Source organism: Lethenteron reissneri, chromosome 14 (genome assembly GCF_015708825.2).
Source record: "Lethenteron reissneri isolate LAM-NWPU_2019-01 chromosome 14, ASM1570882v1, whole genome shotgun sequence".
Taxonomy (NCBI): domain Eukaryota; kingdom Metazoa; phylum Chordata; class Hyperoartia; order Petromyzontiformes; family Petromyzontidae; genus Lethenteron; species Lethenteron reissneri.
This window is the reverse complement of record NC_083792.1, coordinates 5354504-5367901: the sequence shown is the minus strand read 5'-3', so window position 1 is coordinate 5367901 and position 13398 is coordinate 5354504. Positions and strand designations below refer to the sequence as shown.

General features: G+C 47.3%; 1 protein-coding gene across 1 annotated transcript in view; it reads right to left on the bottom strand.

Annotated features, from left to right (window-relative positions):
* The window catches only part of LOC133342284 (estrogen receptor beta-like), a 68833-nt gene extending 56809 nt beyond the window's left edge, over positions 1–12024 (bottom strand). Inside the window, 2 exon segments of the mRNA XM_061551354.1 lie at positions 1660–1910; positions 11453–12024. Of these exon segments, the coding sequence (XP_061407338.1) occupies positions 1660–1910; positions 11453–12024 (823 nt within the window).
* Between the last annotated feature and the right edge of the window lie 1374 nt (positions 12025–13398).

Below are 13398 nucleotides of genomic sequence, written 5' to 3'. Positions count from 1 at the left end.
CGACCACCGTGAGTCATGACATTGGTCGAAAATAGCGACCGGCCCGGAAATGTGGATCGACTCGAGTCGAACCGACTTGAGTAGAGGACCGCCTCTATTGATTCATATCCATTTGCTTTTATTTGACGGTTTGAGGGAAATTTGGTTTATTCTTGATTATCTGTTCATGGAAAACAATGCATATTTAAACTTCAAAGTTATTTTTAAGAAACCTCAATGTACTTCTACTACTAAAATGTAAATAGAGAAAGGGCAGAGTCCTTTCACTCTCCTGACGAAAGACCATTCCTGGAAATGTCAGCCTGTTATATATTCTATATGTTTATAATGTAGTATTAATGATAAACATGATGATTGTTTGCTTATTTGTGCTTATGCACTCATGCCAATGTAGTAGCATAATTGTTTGATGATTTTCAACAACTACATTTACATCTGGGCAGGATAATGGCAACGGTCAAGTGTAGGGATGCATTGAGATTTGAGCACGAGAGTGCGTGAGCATGCCCACTAATAAGACGCAGAGAGGGAATAACTCTTGCGCAGATGCTGGGTGATTACATCGGTCATGAGAGATGGTAATGGGGTTTGGGGACGCATCCATCCACCAGTGGCCTGATCGCGGCTAGCAATGACGACATTATCATCCAGACACTTCTCTTGTTTATTTTGCCGCTTCTGAAAGTCTGCCGTGGGTTTTTTATGAGAACAAGTTTTGGCACAGCGACACAAGCTTGGTCTGTTTTCATCAACATTGCAATTACTGAAAAGCACAAAAAGTTTTTGTCAAACTTCCAATGACAGACATGGCGAAAACAATCGACTGCGAGTGTTTTAAATTACGTGGATTTTATTGTTGTGTTGTGATAACTACAAGAGGGCTTCTTAATTGAATAACAATAGTTTGCATAAAAGCAATTAAATATACAGTGGTAAAAACTCACTGGACATTTCAGCCCAAAAGTATTTATCGACATGATACAATATTTTTACGATCGAGCAATTTTTGCGGCAGGGTGCTACAGTGGCAACACTCGTGCCTTACAGCAAGAAGGGTTTGGGTTTGATTGTTGACTCAGGCACCTTCCTGTTTGGAATTTGTATGATCTCCCCCTGTTCTACATGGGTTTTCTCAGGGTTCTCCAGTGTCCTCCCATAGCGAAAGCACACAAAATGTAGCTTCTACTGGCCAAATCTCACAATGTTGAAAATTACCAGCAAATTACTCAGATGGGATTCCACGTAGTGACAATTGCCCCATCCTGAGAAAACTTGACCAGACCATTTGAAAAGAAATATTGAGACTCAGTGAGGCTTTCTGTGGTAAACAAGCATAATAACAAAATATAAACGAATATAATTGTAGACGATTCAGCCCAAAAACCTTTATTGGCTTTATGCTGCATTTTCCTGTACTAGTACCATGCGGATTTCCAATTAATTGACTCAGCCGAGGGGTGGGAACGTCCGTCCCACATTCCGCGTGTCGCGGCTTGTTCCTGTCCTCCCTGGGACAAGATGCTTTCCAGTCGGCTCCTAGAAAAACCCGGATCCACTCCCACAAACCTCATGCCCGCACCATCTCCCAAGAGCGCCAACTACGCCCACACTCCCCCAGGCTCCTCCGGCGATATTTTACGAGCATCCACCGCCCCCCACCTTGCGTGCTGCGCTTGAAGAAGGCTTTGCAGCCCTCGCAGGACCACACGCCGTAGTGGTACCCCGAGGCATAGTCGCTGCACACGGCACAGAACTGGGTGCTGCGCTCGGGCCGGGTGCTGCTGGGTAGCGATCCGGAGCCGACGTGGCGCGGCTCCGTCAAGCCCATGGCTGACATGGCTCCGCCGCCGCCGCCCACCACCTGCTGCTGCTGCTCGCAGTATGGGGGGGCGCTGCTCTCCACACCGCCCCTGTGCCCCCCGCAAATGCAGCACACACACGCACACACAAAGACACACATATCACTCTCGCAAACGAGACTATGTATGGAGGTTGAACTTCTTTCGCACCGTACAGAGGCAACCGTGCAAATCACAGGTGCGGGGGACTGACAACAAACTAATCCTTGTCTCTTGAGTGTTTACCTGGTTATACAAAATACATTTGAATGCACGCGCATGGAAAACGTACGATGTCAGCGGCAGGCCCTGCGATAGGAGAGGGGCACTGCCTGGCATCTCATTTGGTCTTAACATATCAAGCGGCCGCTACTGATGGGATGAGGTGAGACGCCTTCAAGAGCCAGGGTGCCCTTGCTGCTGAATATCAAATGTAGGATTGCAACCGCTGGCATGAGCACAATATAAAAATAATGAAAACAAAAAGAAATATATTGCCATATAATTACACCCATAGGCAAAATGTGCACGATATTATGTTGGTACAATAGTGATGTAAGGTATATTGTATGTCGGCCTATTGTAACTTCTGGTCATTGCTTAATTAGATTTTTGGTCATTCAGATGCTGTGTCTATACAATTTTTTTTTATTTGCTCCACAGGTTAATTATTAAATGTTATTGCTGCAATTTTGTTGTAAATATTGTTACAATTATGTTTTAAGAACGAGCAAAGAAAAATTGCAAGAACGTGTTTGTATGCTGTTTAACAAATACAAAAATAAACAGCTACCTGAACAGCGCTATGGCACAGAATAGCGGTGAGTGTGCTCTGGTGAGTGTGCTCACCACTAGGTGAGTTAGCGAGGTTCCATCGAGTTTGATCCCAGCAGCAACCTGGGCATTCATACACAAACTTACCATCACACCCCATCTCCTGTAAAGTGACTGCAAACGAACTTTCGATTTCAACGTTTACAAACATGAGGCATAATTCGTGCGTTTCTGACCCCAAACCAAAGTATTAGATTAGAACTCTGAACTTACCCTATGTACCATAGTTATATTTTTGCAGGCCTCTTTTAGATGAGATAAACCATCTTTAAGCCTTCTCCTGGTGAAAGTGAGTTGTCATACACTGGTACGTTAATTCATAAACGTACGGTCACTCACAGAGTAATTATTGACTTGTGAAATAAACACACACTTCACAATTGTATAAGCAGAATCTATAAATGGTATAATATCAACTTACAACTAGTTTAATCTGTTAGTTAAACCAGCAAGAAACGTTTTTAAAAACAGCACCATTAGTTTAAACATATATTGGTGTACAGACCATGAATTCCTACAGAATATATACACACACACACTGAATGCACATTGCAATTGTAGCAAGCAAAATATATACTTAAGACACAAAGACAGCATGGCGGAACAATTAGGCCTCTTAGCTCAAGCCTGAATTCTGGCCACATATCCGCCACCACTGCCAGATCCTCCGGCCTAGGCTGTAAATAGTCCCTTTATAACGCAGGACAGATCCAAACCTAAAAATGTCCTCAAACACGACTCGGCGAAGCAACTCGCTCGAGACATTACATCGCGAGGATATTCCGTTCATACCACAACTCAAAACCAAGCCCTTCATGTCTGCCACCACAGTGGACGGTAAACGCGCGAGAGAGAGAGAGAGAAAGAGCACCGCACCAGAACTCGCTGTCGGCATGCATTGGCAGGAAACCACACGCCACGGAAGACGCGGCCCTTCTGCAAGCCTTGGCATGGACACCGCCAACTTGCTGCGCGTATCACAGGCAGCGCAGGCACACCCGGCAGTTTCCACAGAAATAAAACCTCAGAGAAAAATAAAAACTTGACAAGCACCGTGCGTAGGCACAGGTACCCAATCCCTCTTTCACGCCTGCCATTGGACCCGGAGTGTCTTTCTTTTGACATCTGCCACAGCTTTTATGACTTTACGTTCAACAACCCGCCCGCTGATTGGTTCGCACAGTTTTCCGGTGATGGTTGTTGATGGCCTTAAGCCCACAATCGCTCAACATGCAGGCCAGTGATATAATCGCACCACATTGAACTTTGCGCATTCGTTGCCCAACTTTCACATACAAGGCAAACTGGCGCTAACGCTAAAACTGCACATGGATCACTGAAATTGTTGATAGCGCATTGTCACATGTGATTTATTCTGCCTTGAAACCTCAAAATGTCTTAATGCACGTGGCCACATAAAACATTTCTGCTCAAACGTGAAAAAACCCACTTTCAATGCTCGTTAACATGTTTTCATCAGACTATGGATCTCGTGCTATGAAATACGATACAGCATTACAAAGAGCATGCTTTTCTCATTTAAAAAAAGAATCACGGATCATGTAAAGGCAATGGAAGAGCGTAGCTTGATTTGTGTGTTACAGGCATGCATTCCTGAAACACAGCAGAGTACATTGGGTCCTTCAAACATACTTAGAAAAATGCTTTGTATTAACAAACATTTAACCCTGGCACCAATTACATCCACAACTCAAGATATAAATACATTGTTCTTGTGCCTACACCATTTGAAAATGTGAATATTTTAATTTCTTTCAAAAAAACGTTACTTGCCATTATTTTCACATCTTTTTAAATAGTTATTTATCCAAATAATTAACGAGGAAAATGCCTTGAGGTAGAACATCTGAGTTGTAAGGGTGTCCTGGGTTTCAATTGACATACATGTTATCTTTCAAGGTCTTCCATCATATCTCTCCATCCTTCTCATTTCACGAACTACACCAAATCGCCACGTTCGACAGAGTACGTTCAACAATCTTCTCATCGTACCCAGAAACAGGATAGTCCGAGCTGAACAGCGTTTTCCCGTAGGTGCACCGATCGTCAGGTACTCGCCCACTGCACATTCGCAGCATCCAAACACCATCCACCGTCAAGCAGCAGCTCAAGGCCCTCACACACCCAGACTCTCACCCATCCAGACTCTCACCCACCCAGACTCTCACCCACCCAGACTCTCACCCACCCAGACTCTCACCCCTCCAGACTCTCACCCACCCAGACTCTCACCCCCCCAGACTCTCACCCACCCAGACTCTCACCCCTCCAGACTCTCACCCACCCAGACTCTCACCCACCCAGACTCTCACCCCTCCAGACTCTCACCCCTCCAGACTCTCACCCATCCAGACTCTCACCCACCCAGACTCTCACCCATCCAGACTCTCACCCATCCAGACTCTCACCCATCCAGACTCTCACCCATCCAGACTCTCACCCACCCAGACTCTCACCCATCCAGACTCTCACCCATCCAGACTCTCACCCCTCCAGACTCTCACCCACCCAGACTCTCACCCCTCCAGACTCTCACCCCACCCAGACCCTCACCCCTCCAGACTCTCACCCCACCCAGACTCTCACCCCACCCAGACTCTCACCCCTCCAGACTCTCACCCCACCCAGACTCTCACCCCTCCAGACTCTCACCCCACCCAGACCCTCACCCATCCAGACTCTCACCCACCCAGACTCTCACCCACCCAGACTCTCACCCCTCCAGACTCTCACCCCTCCAGACTCTCACCCACCCAGACTCTCACCCCTCCAGACTCTCACCCCTCCAGACTCTCACCCCTCCAGACTCTCACCCCTCCAGACTCTCACCCCTCCAGACTCTCACCCCACCCAGACCCTCACCCACCCAGACTCTCACCCACCCAGACTCTCACCCACCCAGACTCTCACCCACCCAGACCCTCACCCACCCAGACTCTCACCCCTCCAGACTCTCACCCCTCCAGACTCTCACCCCTCCAGACTCTCACCCCTCCAGACTCTCACCCCACCCAGACCCTCACCCACCCAGACTCTCACCCACCCAGACTCTCACCCACCCAGACTCTCACCCACCCAGACCCTCACCCACCCAGACTCTCACCCACCCAGACTCTCACCCACCCAGACTCTCACCCACCCAGACCCTCACCCACCCAGACTCTCACCCACCCAGACTCTCACCCATCCAGACTCTGACCCACCCAGACACTCACCCATCCAGACTCTCACCCACCCAGACCCTCACCCACCCAGACCCTCACCCACCCAGACCCTCACCCACCCAGACCCTCACCCACCCAGACTCTCACCCACCCAGACCCTCACCCACCCAGACTCTCACCCACCCAGACTCTCACCCATCCAGACTCTCACCCACCCAGACCCTCACCCACCCAGACCCTCACCCACCCAGACCCTCACCCACCCAGACCCTCACCCACCCAGACCCTCACCCACCCAGACCCTCACCCATCCAGACTCTCACCCCTCCAGACTCTCACCCCTCCAGACTCTCACCCACCCAGACCCTCACCCACCCAGACCCTCACCCACCCAGACCCTCACCCACCCAGACCCTCACCCACCCAGACTCTCACCCTCCCAGACACTCACCCACCCAGACTCTCACCCATCCAGACTCTCACCCACCCAGACCCTCACCCACCCAGACCCTCACCCACCCAGACTCTCACCCACCCAGACTCTCACCCATCCAGACTCTCACCCACCCAGACCCTCACCCACCCAGACCCTCACCCACCCAGACCCTCACCCATCCAGACTCTCACCCCTCCAGACTCTCACCCCTCCAGACTCTCACCCACCCAGACCCTCACCCACCCAGACCCTCACCCACCCAGACTCTCACCCACCCAGACACTCACCCATCCAGACTCTCACCCATCCAGACCCTCACCCACCCAGACTCTCACCCACCCAGACTCTCACCCACCCAGACCCTCACCCCACCAGACTCTCACCCACCCAGACCTCTCACCCACCCAGACCTCTCACCCACAGACTTCACCCCCAGACTCTCACCCACCCAGACTCTCACCCACCCAGACCTCACCACCCAGACTCTCACCCCACCCAGACCTCTCACCCATCCAGACTCCTCACCCACCCAGACTCTCACACACCAGACTCTCACCCACCCAGACCCTCACCCACCCAGACCCTCACCCACCCAGACTCTCACCCACCCAGACTCTCACCCACCCAGACCCTCACCCACCCAGACTCTCCACCACCCAGACCCTCACCCATCCAGACTCTCACCATCCAGGACTCTCACCCCCTCCAGACTCTCACCCCCCAGACCCTCACCCACCCAGACTCTCACCCACCCAGACCCTCACCCATCCAGACTCTCACCCACCCAGACCCTCACCCACCCAGACTCTCACCCCTCCAGACTCTCACCCACCCAGACTCTCACCCACCCAGACCCTCACCCCTCAGACTCTCACCCGTCCCAGACTCTCACCCACCCAGACTCTCACCCACCCAGACTCTCACCCGTCCAGACTCTCACCCACCCAGACCCTCACCCACCCAGACCCTCACCCACCCAGACTCTCACACCTCCAGACTCTCACCCACCCAGACTCTCACCCACCCAGACCCTCACCCCTCCAGACTCTCACCCTTCCAGACTCTCACCCACCCAGACTCTCACCCACCCAGACTCTCACCCATCCAGACTCTCACCCACCCAGACTCTCACCCCTCCAGACTCTCACCCCTCCAGACTCTCACCCCTCCAGACTCTCACCCCTCCAGACTCTCACCCACCCAGACTCTCACCCCTCCAGACTCTCACCCCTCCAGACTCTCACCCACCCAGACTCTCACCCCTCCAGACTCTCACCCCTCCAGACTCTCACCCCTCCAGACTCTCACCCACCCAGACTCTCACCCCTCCAGACTCTCACCCCTCCAGACTCTCACCCACCCAGACTCTCACCCCTCCAGACTCTCACCCCTCCAGACTCTCACCCACCCAGACTCTCACCCCTCCAGACTCTCACCCACCCAGACCCTCACCCACCCAGACTCTCAGCTATTAATCATTTACTCACTGTAGTTATCATGATACACTAATCATAGAGAAGTAGTTGCCAGAAAAGGATGGCGACCGAGGAGATGGAACAATGAATGCAACTCATGTGAAGTGCTGGGTGAATTGTATCATGGCCGAATCATTAGGGGTGGCCGTGGCATGGGGAGGTCTTCATCCAGCAGTGGATTGTTCATAGCTGGTGATGATGACAACTAATGATTGATGCTGCTGTTATTGAGATTGACATTTCTGTCTTTAAAATGAATATAATATCATAGATTGCCATGTCATTGCAAGTTAAAAGTCTAACAAATCTCAATAAAATTAGGTATCAAACAGTCCCAAAATGGCAGGTCTCATCTCCCAAAAAATTCCATTAAGTTAAAGCTGGATCCATTTTAAGGTTCACCTATGCAGAATAATCCGTTGTAAAACACATAATAAAATCAACAAAGATGCTCAAGATGTGGGTAAATCATGAACGATAAAATGGTCACTGAGTGAGCACCAACCTCGTAGGATGAAGGCCACCTTGAGCAACATGAACTCCTATTCTCTCCTCTATTTTGGACACTGTGCACTTTCACATGCAATGTTTTTAGCTTTCAAAGAACGCGTGCGTCTTTGTGAGCACCACGCAATGTCCACGTGTTCACCCCACGCTCGCGCTTGAATGTAAAGCGTTCAAAACAACACTGGCAAGCTGTTCATGTGTCACAGTGATCACAGTGTGCCAGGCTGTGGTATCGCTTTGACAGCTACACGTGAAGGTGGGTGGCTCTTTTGGTGGAAAACTGGGCAGCATGGCAGGACATGATTGTTCGTGTTGTATTTGTTGGGAAAGTTTCACCTTTTTTATCCGAAACCTCTTGGGGCATCAACGCACTTGTGGGTTTTCCTAACGAATGTTTGACCCGCGTGCATACACACAGCCAAGTGATGTGTGAATGTGTACACAATTAATGACACTTCTAAAGATTTGGCTTTGATATTTCATGCCTGAAAATGCATTATCTGGCAGAGCTTGGTATATTGTCTCCTTTGACAAATATAAAAACATTCCAGAATAATATCCACCTCGAATGAGCATTAAGGTGGTGCTCGTCTCCTGTTTACAGTCCCAAGCACGTGGTGTAATTTCCCATTCCTATGGCAAATATCAGTCTCACGGTACGACAAGCACTGTTGACTTCCCCACAATGTGGTACTTGTTTAAATGACCCCAGAATGATGATGGGCTGAGTCAAGCTGAGTCAATCCCCAGCCAGGACTTGAACTCGCAGCCTCCCGTTTGCGAGCCACTCCACTCTATCGTTGAGCCACCTGGCCGGATATCTTGGACAGCCTCTTCTATAATGATCCTTAATGTTAATCGCAAACTTGATCAAATATATAAACAGCTATCCAATGCATTTGTACAATGTCAGTTCTGTAAAACATTTTATGACTACCTTAGTAACACCTAATGTCTCTGCCGATAAATGAGCCACTCCACTGTCAAATCTACAAAAAATCTTCTACATGAAATATAGTAGTACATCAATCTCCCTTCAAAACTAGAGGGTTTCATTCATGGTTCTCGTTCACACGTATAGAACGAGAGTCAAGGCATTTATCCGAATCTGTCCAGTTGATGAGATATTTTCTGATCATCACTCTTACGTTTTCTCTCTCTGTAGCATATTTCATCACCTCACCACTGCTCATTGTATCATCTCATCCACAATTCTACATTCTCCCTGCTTTTGTCCACTGCATTACCTCACAACCACCATTATTCTCACGGAAGCAGCCATTACTCTTTTCGTTGTGGTTCATATTTAAACCTCCTTTCCACCGTTTAATGTAGTGTATTTATTGCTGAGTTTTGATTCTGCTAAATCTCATGTCATTTCACCTATTAACTTAATTCATATATTTGCATATACTTTTATGCTGCTGTGTACATTCCCCCTTTCCCATTATAGTATCTGTATCCAGACTGCAAATGACTAAAACCACCCTCATATTGTTGCTGAATTACACCATTTCGTACACGAGATCATCATCATCTATTTTACTTGCAATGTTGTTCCACCGTATATGTGAGATATTATATTACACAAATAATCTTAAAACATATAATTACCTGTAAATGGCAGGATTGCGACAGGCTTTTTATTAAAATTTTCATCTGTATATTCACCATAATCATCCACGAGACCGAATCACGACATCAGAAATCGTATGGATCGGAATGAGTTATTACATATTGGTAATTTATATTCGTGCTCATTTGACATGGGGGATAGCATTTTAAAACTCCTTAATTTCCAAATTTATATTTTACTGTTCTACGTGTACGAGTATGAGTGTGTTTACAATCTTTAAATATTCAATCAAAAGTGATCATTTCCACTGTCGGTATATTTGTGTGAGCATAATGCCCATATAAAAAATTGTTCAAAATACTATATATGCTTAGGTACTGCACCATGATATATAATAATCATCATAATGAATGTATCAGTGAATTTCACGGGTGTTGTATCTGAACCTGTTTGTGTGTGCGAGCCCTTGAAGGCACAGACACACAATGCCACATTGCGGTTTGTCAGTCACCGTATAAATTAAACATTTGGTAATATTTCCAAATGACTATAGCAAAATCAATGCATACCACTTGATACAAACAGTTCAAAGTCTTTGCCATGTGTTTATCTAAATAGTTTTAGATGAACACATGGCAAAAACTAATTTGGAAGGTAGACTTTAACATTAAAATGTTTGATAATTCTTTAAGACCATGGTGATTTCAGTGATACGTTTTGATTGATGTAGGGTTGAGAATGTTTTAAATGAGATAACAATATGTCACTGGATGAGAGGGCATGCCTACCCAAAGTCTACATTTAAGCCAGAGAAAATTAAAAGTTACAAAAAATTACAGGATTCATAAATGGCAGTACATCAATCCACTGCTGGATGACGACCTCACCACATTTTGTTGCTCGCTGGGGTTGTCTGACCATACCTTATCACACCAGTCAGTGCAGGTTGGTGAATATAACAAATTAACAAGATATACATTTATAAAAAATAACTTAAGGGACGGTAATTTATTTAAATTGTAAATCCTGTAGCAGAAAATACAAATAATCCTCTCTAAACATCACCAACTAAAGATGAAATGTAATATTTTAAGGTGCATTGATCACCATGATTAAGCTACGAACACACATACTAGCCACATCGATACTGAAAACATTTAAACTTCTACTTGTAAAAACATAAAAGAAAAAGATCCCCCGTGCAGCCTCCACATGCTGTTTGGAAAAGTGCTGTTAGCGAGCACCTACGAAGGCCGACATGAAGGGATGGTATGGCTAAAACGTACGGTCTGCTTTGTCTCCCCAGAGCTGATGTTTACTGCACCAGTTTACTCGTTTAAGGTTGATTCACCTGGGTGGTGGAGGGGAGAGGCCCAGGACGGGTTGACAAATTCTCCAATGGTTTTGGCCGTGAGCAGCAATAGAACTCGGACAGCCGGTTTCATCGGGCAGTACGCTACCTATAGCACTACGGCTCCTACTCTGACGAACACGCAAAGACAAAGAAACAAACGCATGCCCGCTCGGGAGCGAATTTTTAGCCTCGCTCGAAGTACGGGGCAAGCAAGTTGGCTAGTTGCTGCTGAGTGCTGCTGTATTACCTGTAGAGGCTCTGTGGCCCTGGGTCGTAGCCGTGAGGACGCCCTGCCCCGAGCTCCATGCTGTAGGACGCGCTGGGGCTGGAGGGCACGTACTGGGGCAGCTCGGTCGAGGGCGGAAGATAAGAGAGATGAGAACTCTGCCCCTCGCCCAGAACTCCATTCTGCTGCTGCTGTGGCTGCTGCTGCTGGTGGTGGTGCTGCTGATGCTGGTGCTGGTGATGCTGATGTTGTTGTTGATGAGCTCCAATTGAAAACTCTGTGCACGAGGGAGGCAGTGGCTGGTAGAGCGAGGCCCCGGAGTACTCGTAGCCGTGTGCCTCGCTGAAGGACGACGATGATGACGCCGCCATGGGCATGTCCCTGTTGTTGATGCAGAAGCCCCGGTCTGCCTCGGAGCAGGGCCCGGGGTTCATGATGCCCTCGCGGCACTGCCTCTGGCTCTGTGCCCCCAGGCTGCTCGAGGGAGATGTGGCCGCCTCCACCTGTTGCAGTAGGTTTGACAACGACGAGACTTTTGGGAAAGGTCCTGCCATGCTCCCTCAAAGTCTGTGATCGACGCACGCATACAACATACGCACGCAAAAAAATGTTAAACAAAAAAAAAATTCCCTCTCGCTACGACATCAATATTCAGCCACTTATAAATCCAGCTACTCCTAATGTAAGATTGGTAGTTTCCAAGCCCCCTTCCTTCCGGGGGCAGTGGCTTAGAGGTCTCAACTATTGCGGGGCTGTCTCTAACCCACCAACACCTCCTTACTTGTGTACTGCCGGTGCCGTCACACCGCGGCACTGCAAGTGGCTTCTGTGCTCACAGTTTGTTTGGCAGGCGGTGGGTAAACGCATCAAACTTTGCTCCTAAAGTCGCGCTTGGGTTTTTACCATTGCTACTCGCTATATTGGCTGCCAGCCAGTGGTGGTTATTTATTTATTTAGTTTATGTCAGCACTGATGTTACCAACTGCGTTGGAGCAGGAGGAGACAACAGTCACGTTAAGAGGTGCCAAATCAATATCAATGATTGTCGCTCATCCCTGGTAGTTTTATGCAGCTTGATTTAAAGCTTATAATTGTGTGGAAAGTTTGCCACGCAGACAACAGAATACATCGTTGTGTGTAATTGCAAACTTATGTCTTGTTGGCTCTAATTCTCATTCATCTACCAAGGATTGTTTTGTACGATTAGTAATACAATGCATTAGAATTGCAATGGCTTAATATGTATTGTGAACAAGTAAAAGCTAGATATTTGATTTAATGCGGCTTGATTTTTCTTGCAGGAACAATAATTGTCATGGCAATCGTTTCGGTGCAAACTCGCTGCGTTACGTAGCGCTTTGCGAGTGTGTTCTCGCGTTGGCACCGCCACCACCTCTGGGTTCAGCTGCTGGGGCCAAGGAGGCATCATCTGCATGAACGGCTGTCAGTCCAGCTGCGTGTGAGTGCTGCTTAGTGCTGTGTTCTACAGGAGAGGCAAGATGAATAATTTATCCCTTAACCTACCAAACACTTAGTTGGCACTTGTTGGGAGTTTTAAAAACGGCATTTTTCATTCATGAATTTAAGGGAGAAAAAAAAGTCCACTACCCACAAAGCTTTAATTAGTACATGTTTACTCATCGTTTTTAGCATATTGTAATAATTAAGATGTGCCTTTATACTGCCTTTGCTTGCCAAATTTGCAATTTAAATGAAAGCTACTTTGACAGGAATGTTAGATCTTTACGCCAGATCATTTTCTGAAAATAACACATATGAACTGTATCTATATTTATAGCCTACGGATATTTTTTCTACAAATCCTAATTCTCAAATCAATTAGTTATATTTTGCATTCAATTCGTAAAAGACGTTTGTTTTAAATCTCAATAAAATTATGTTTCATTTTCACGATCTTAAATATCCTCACAATTATTCTTTTTTAAATACATTACTATTGCATTTAT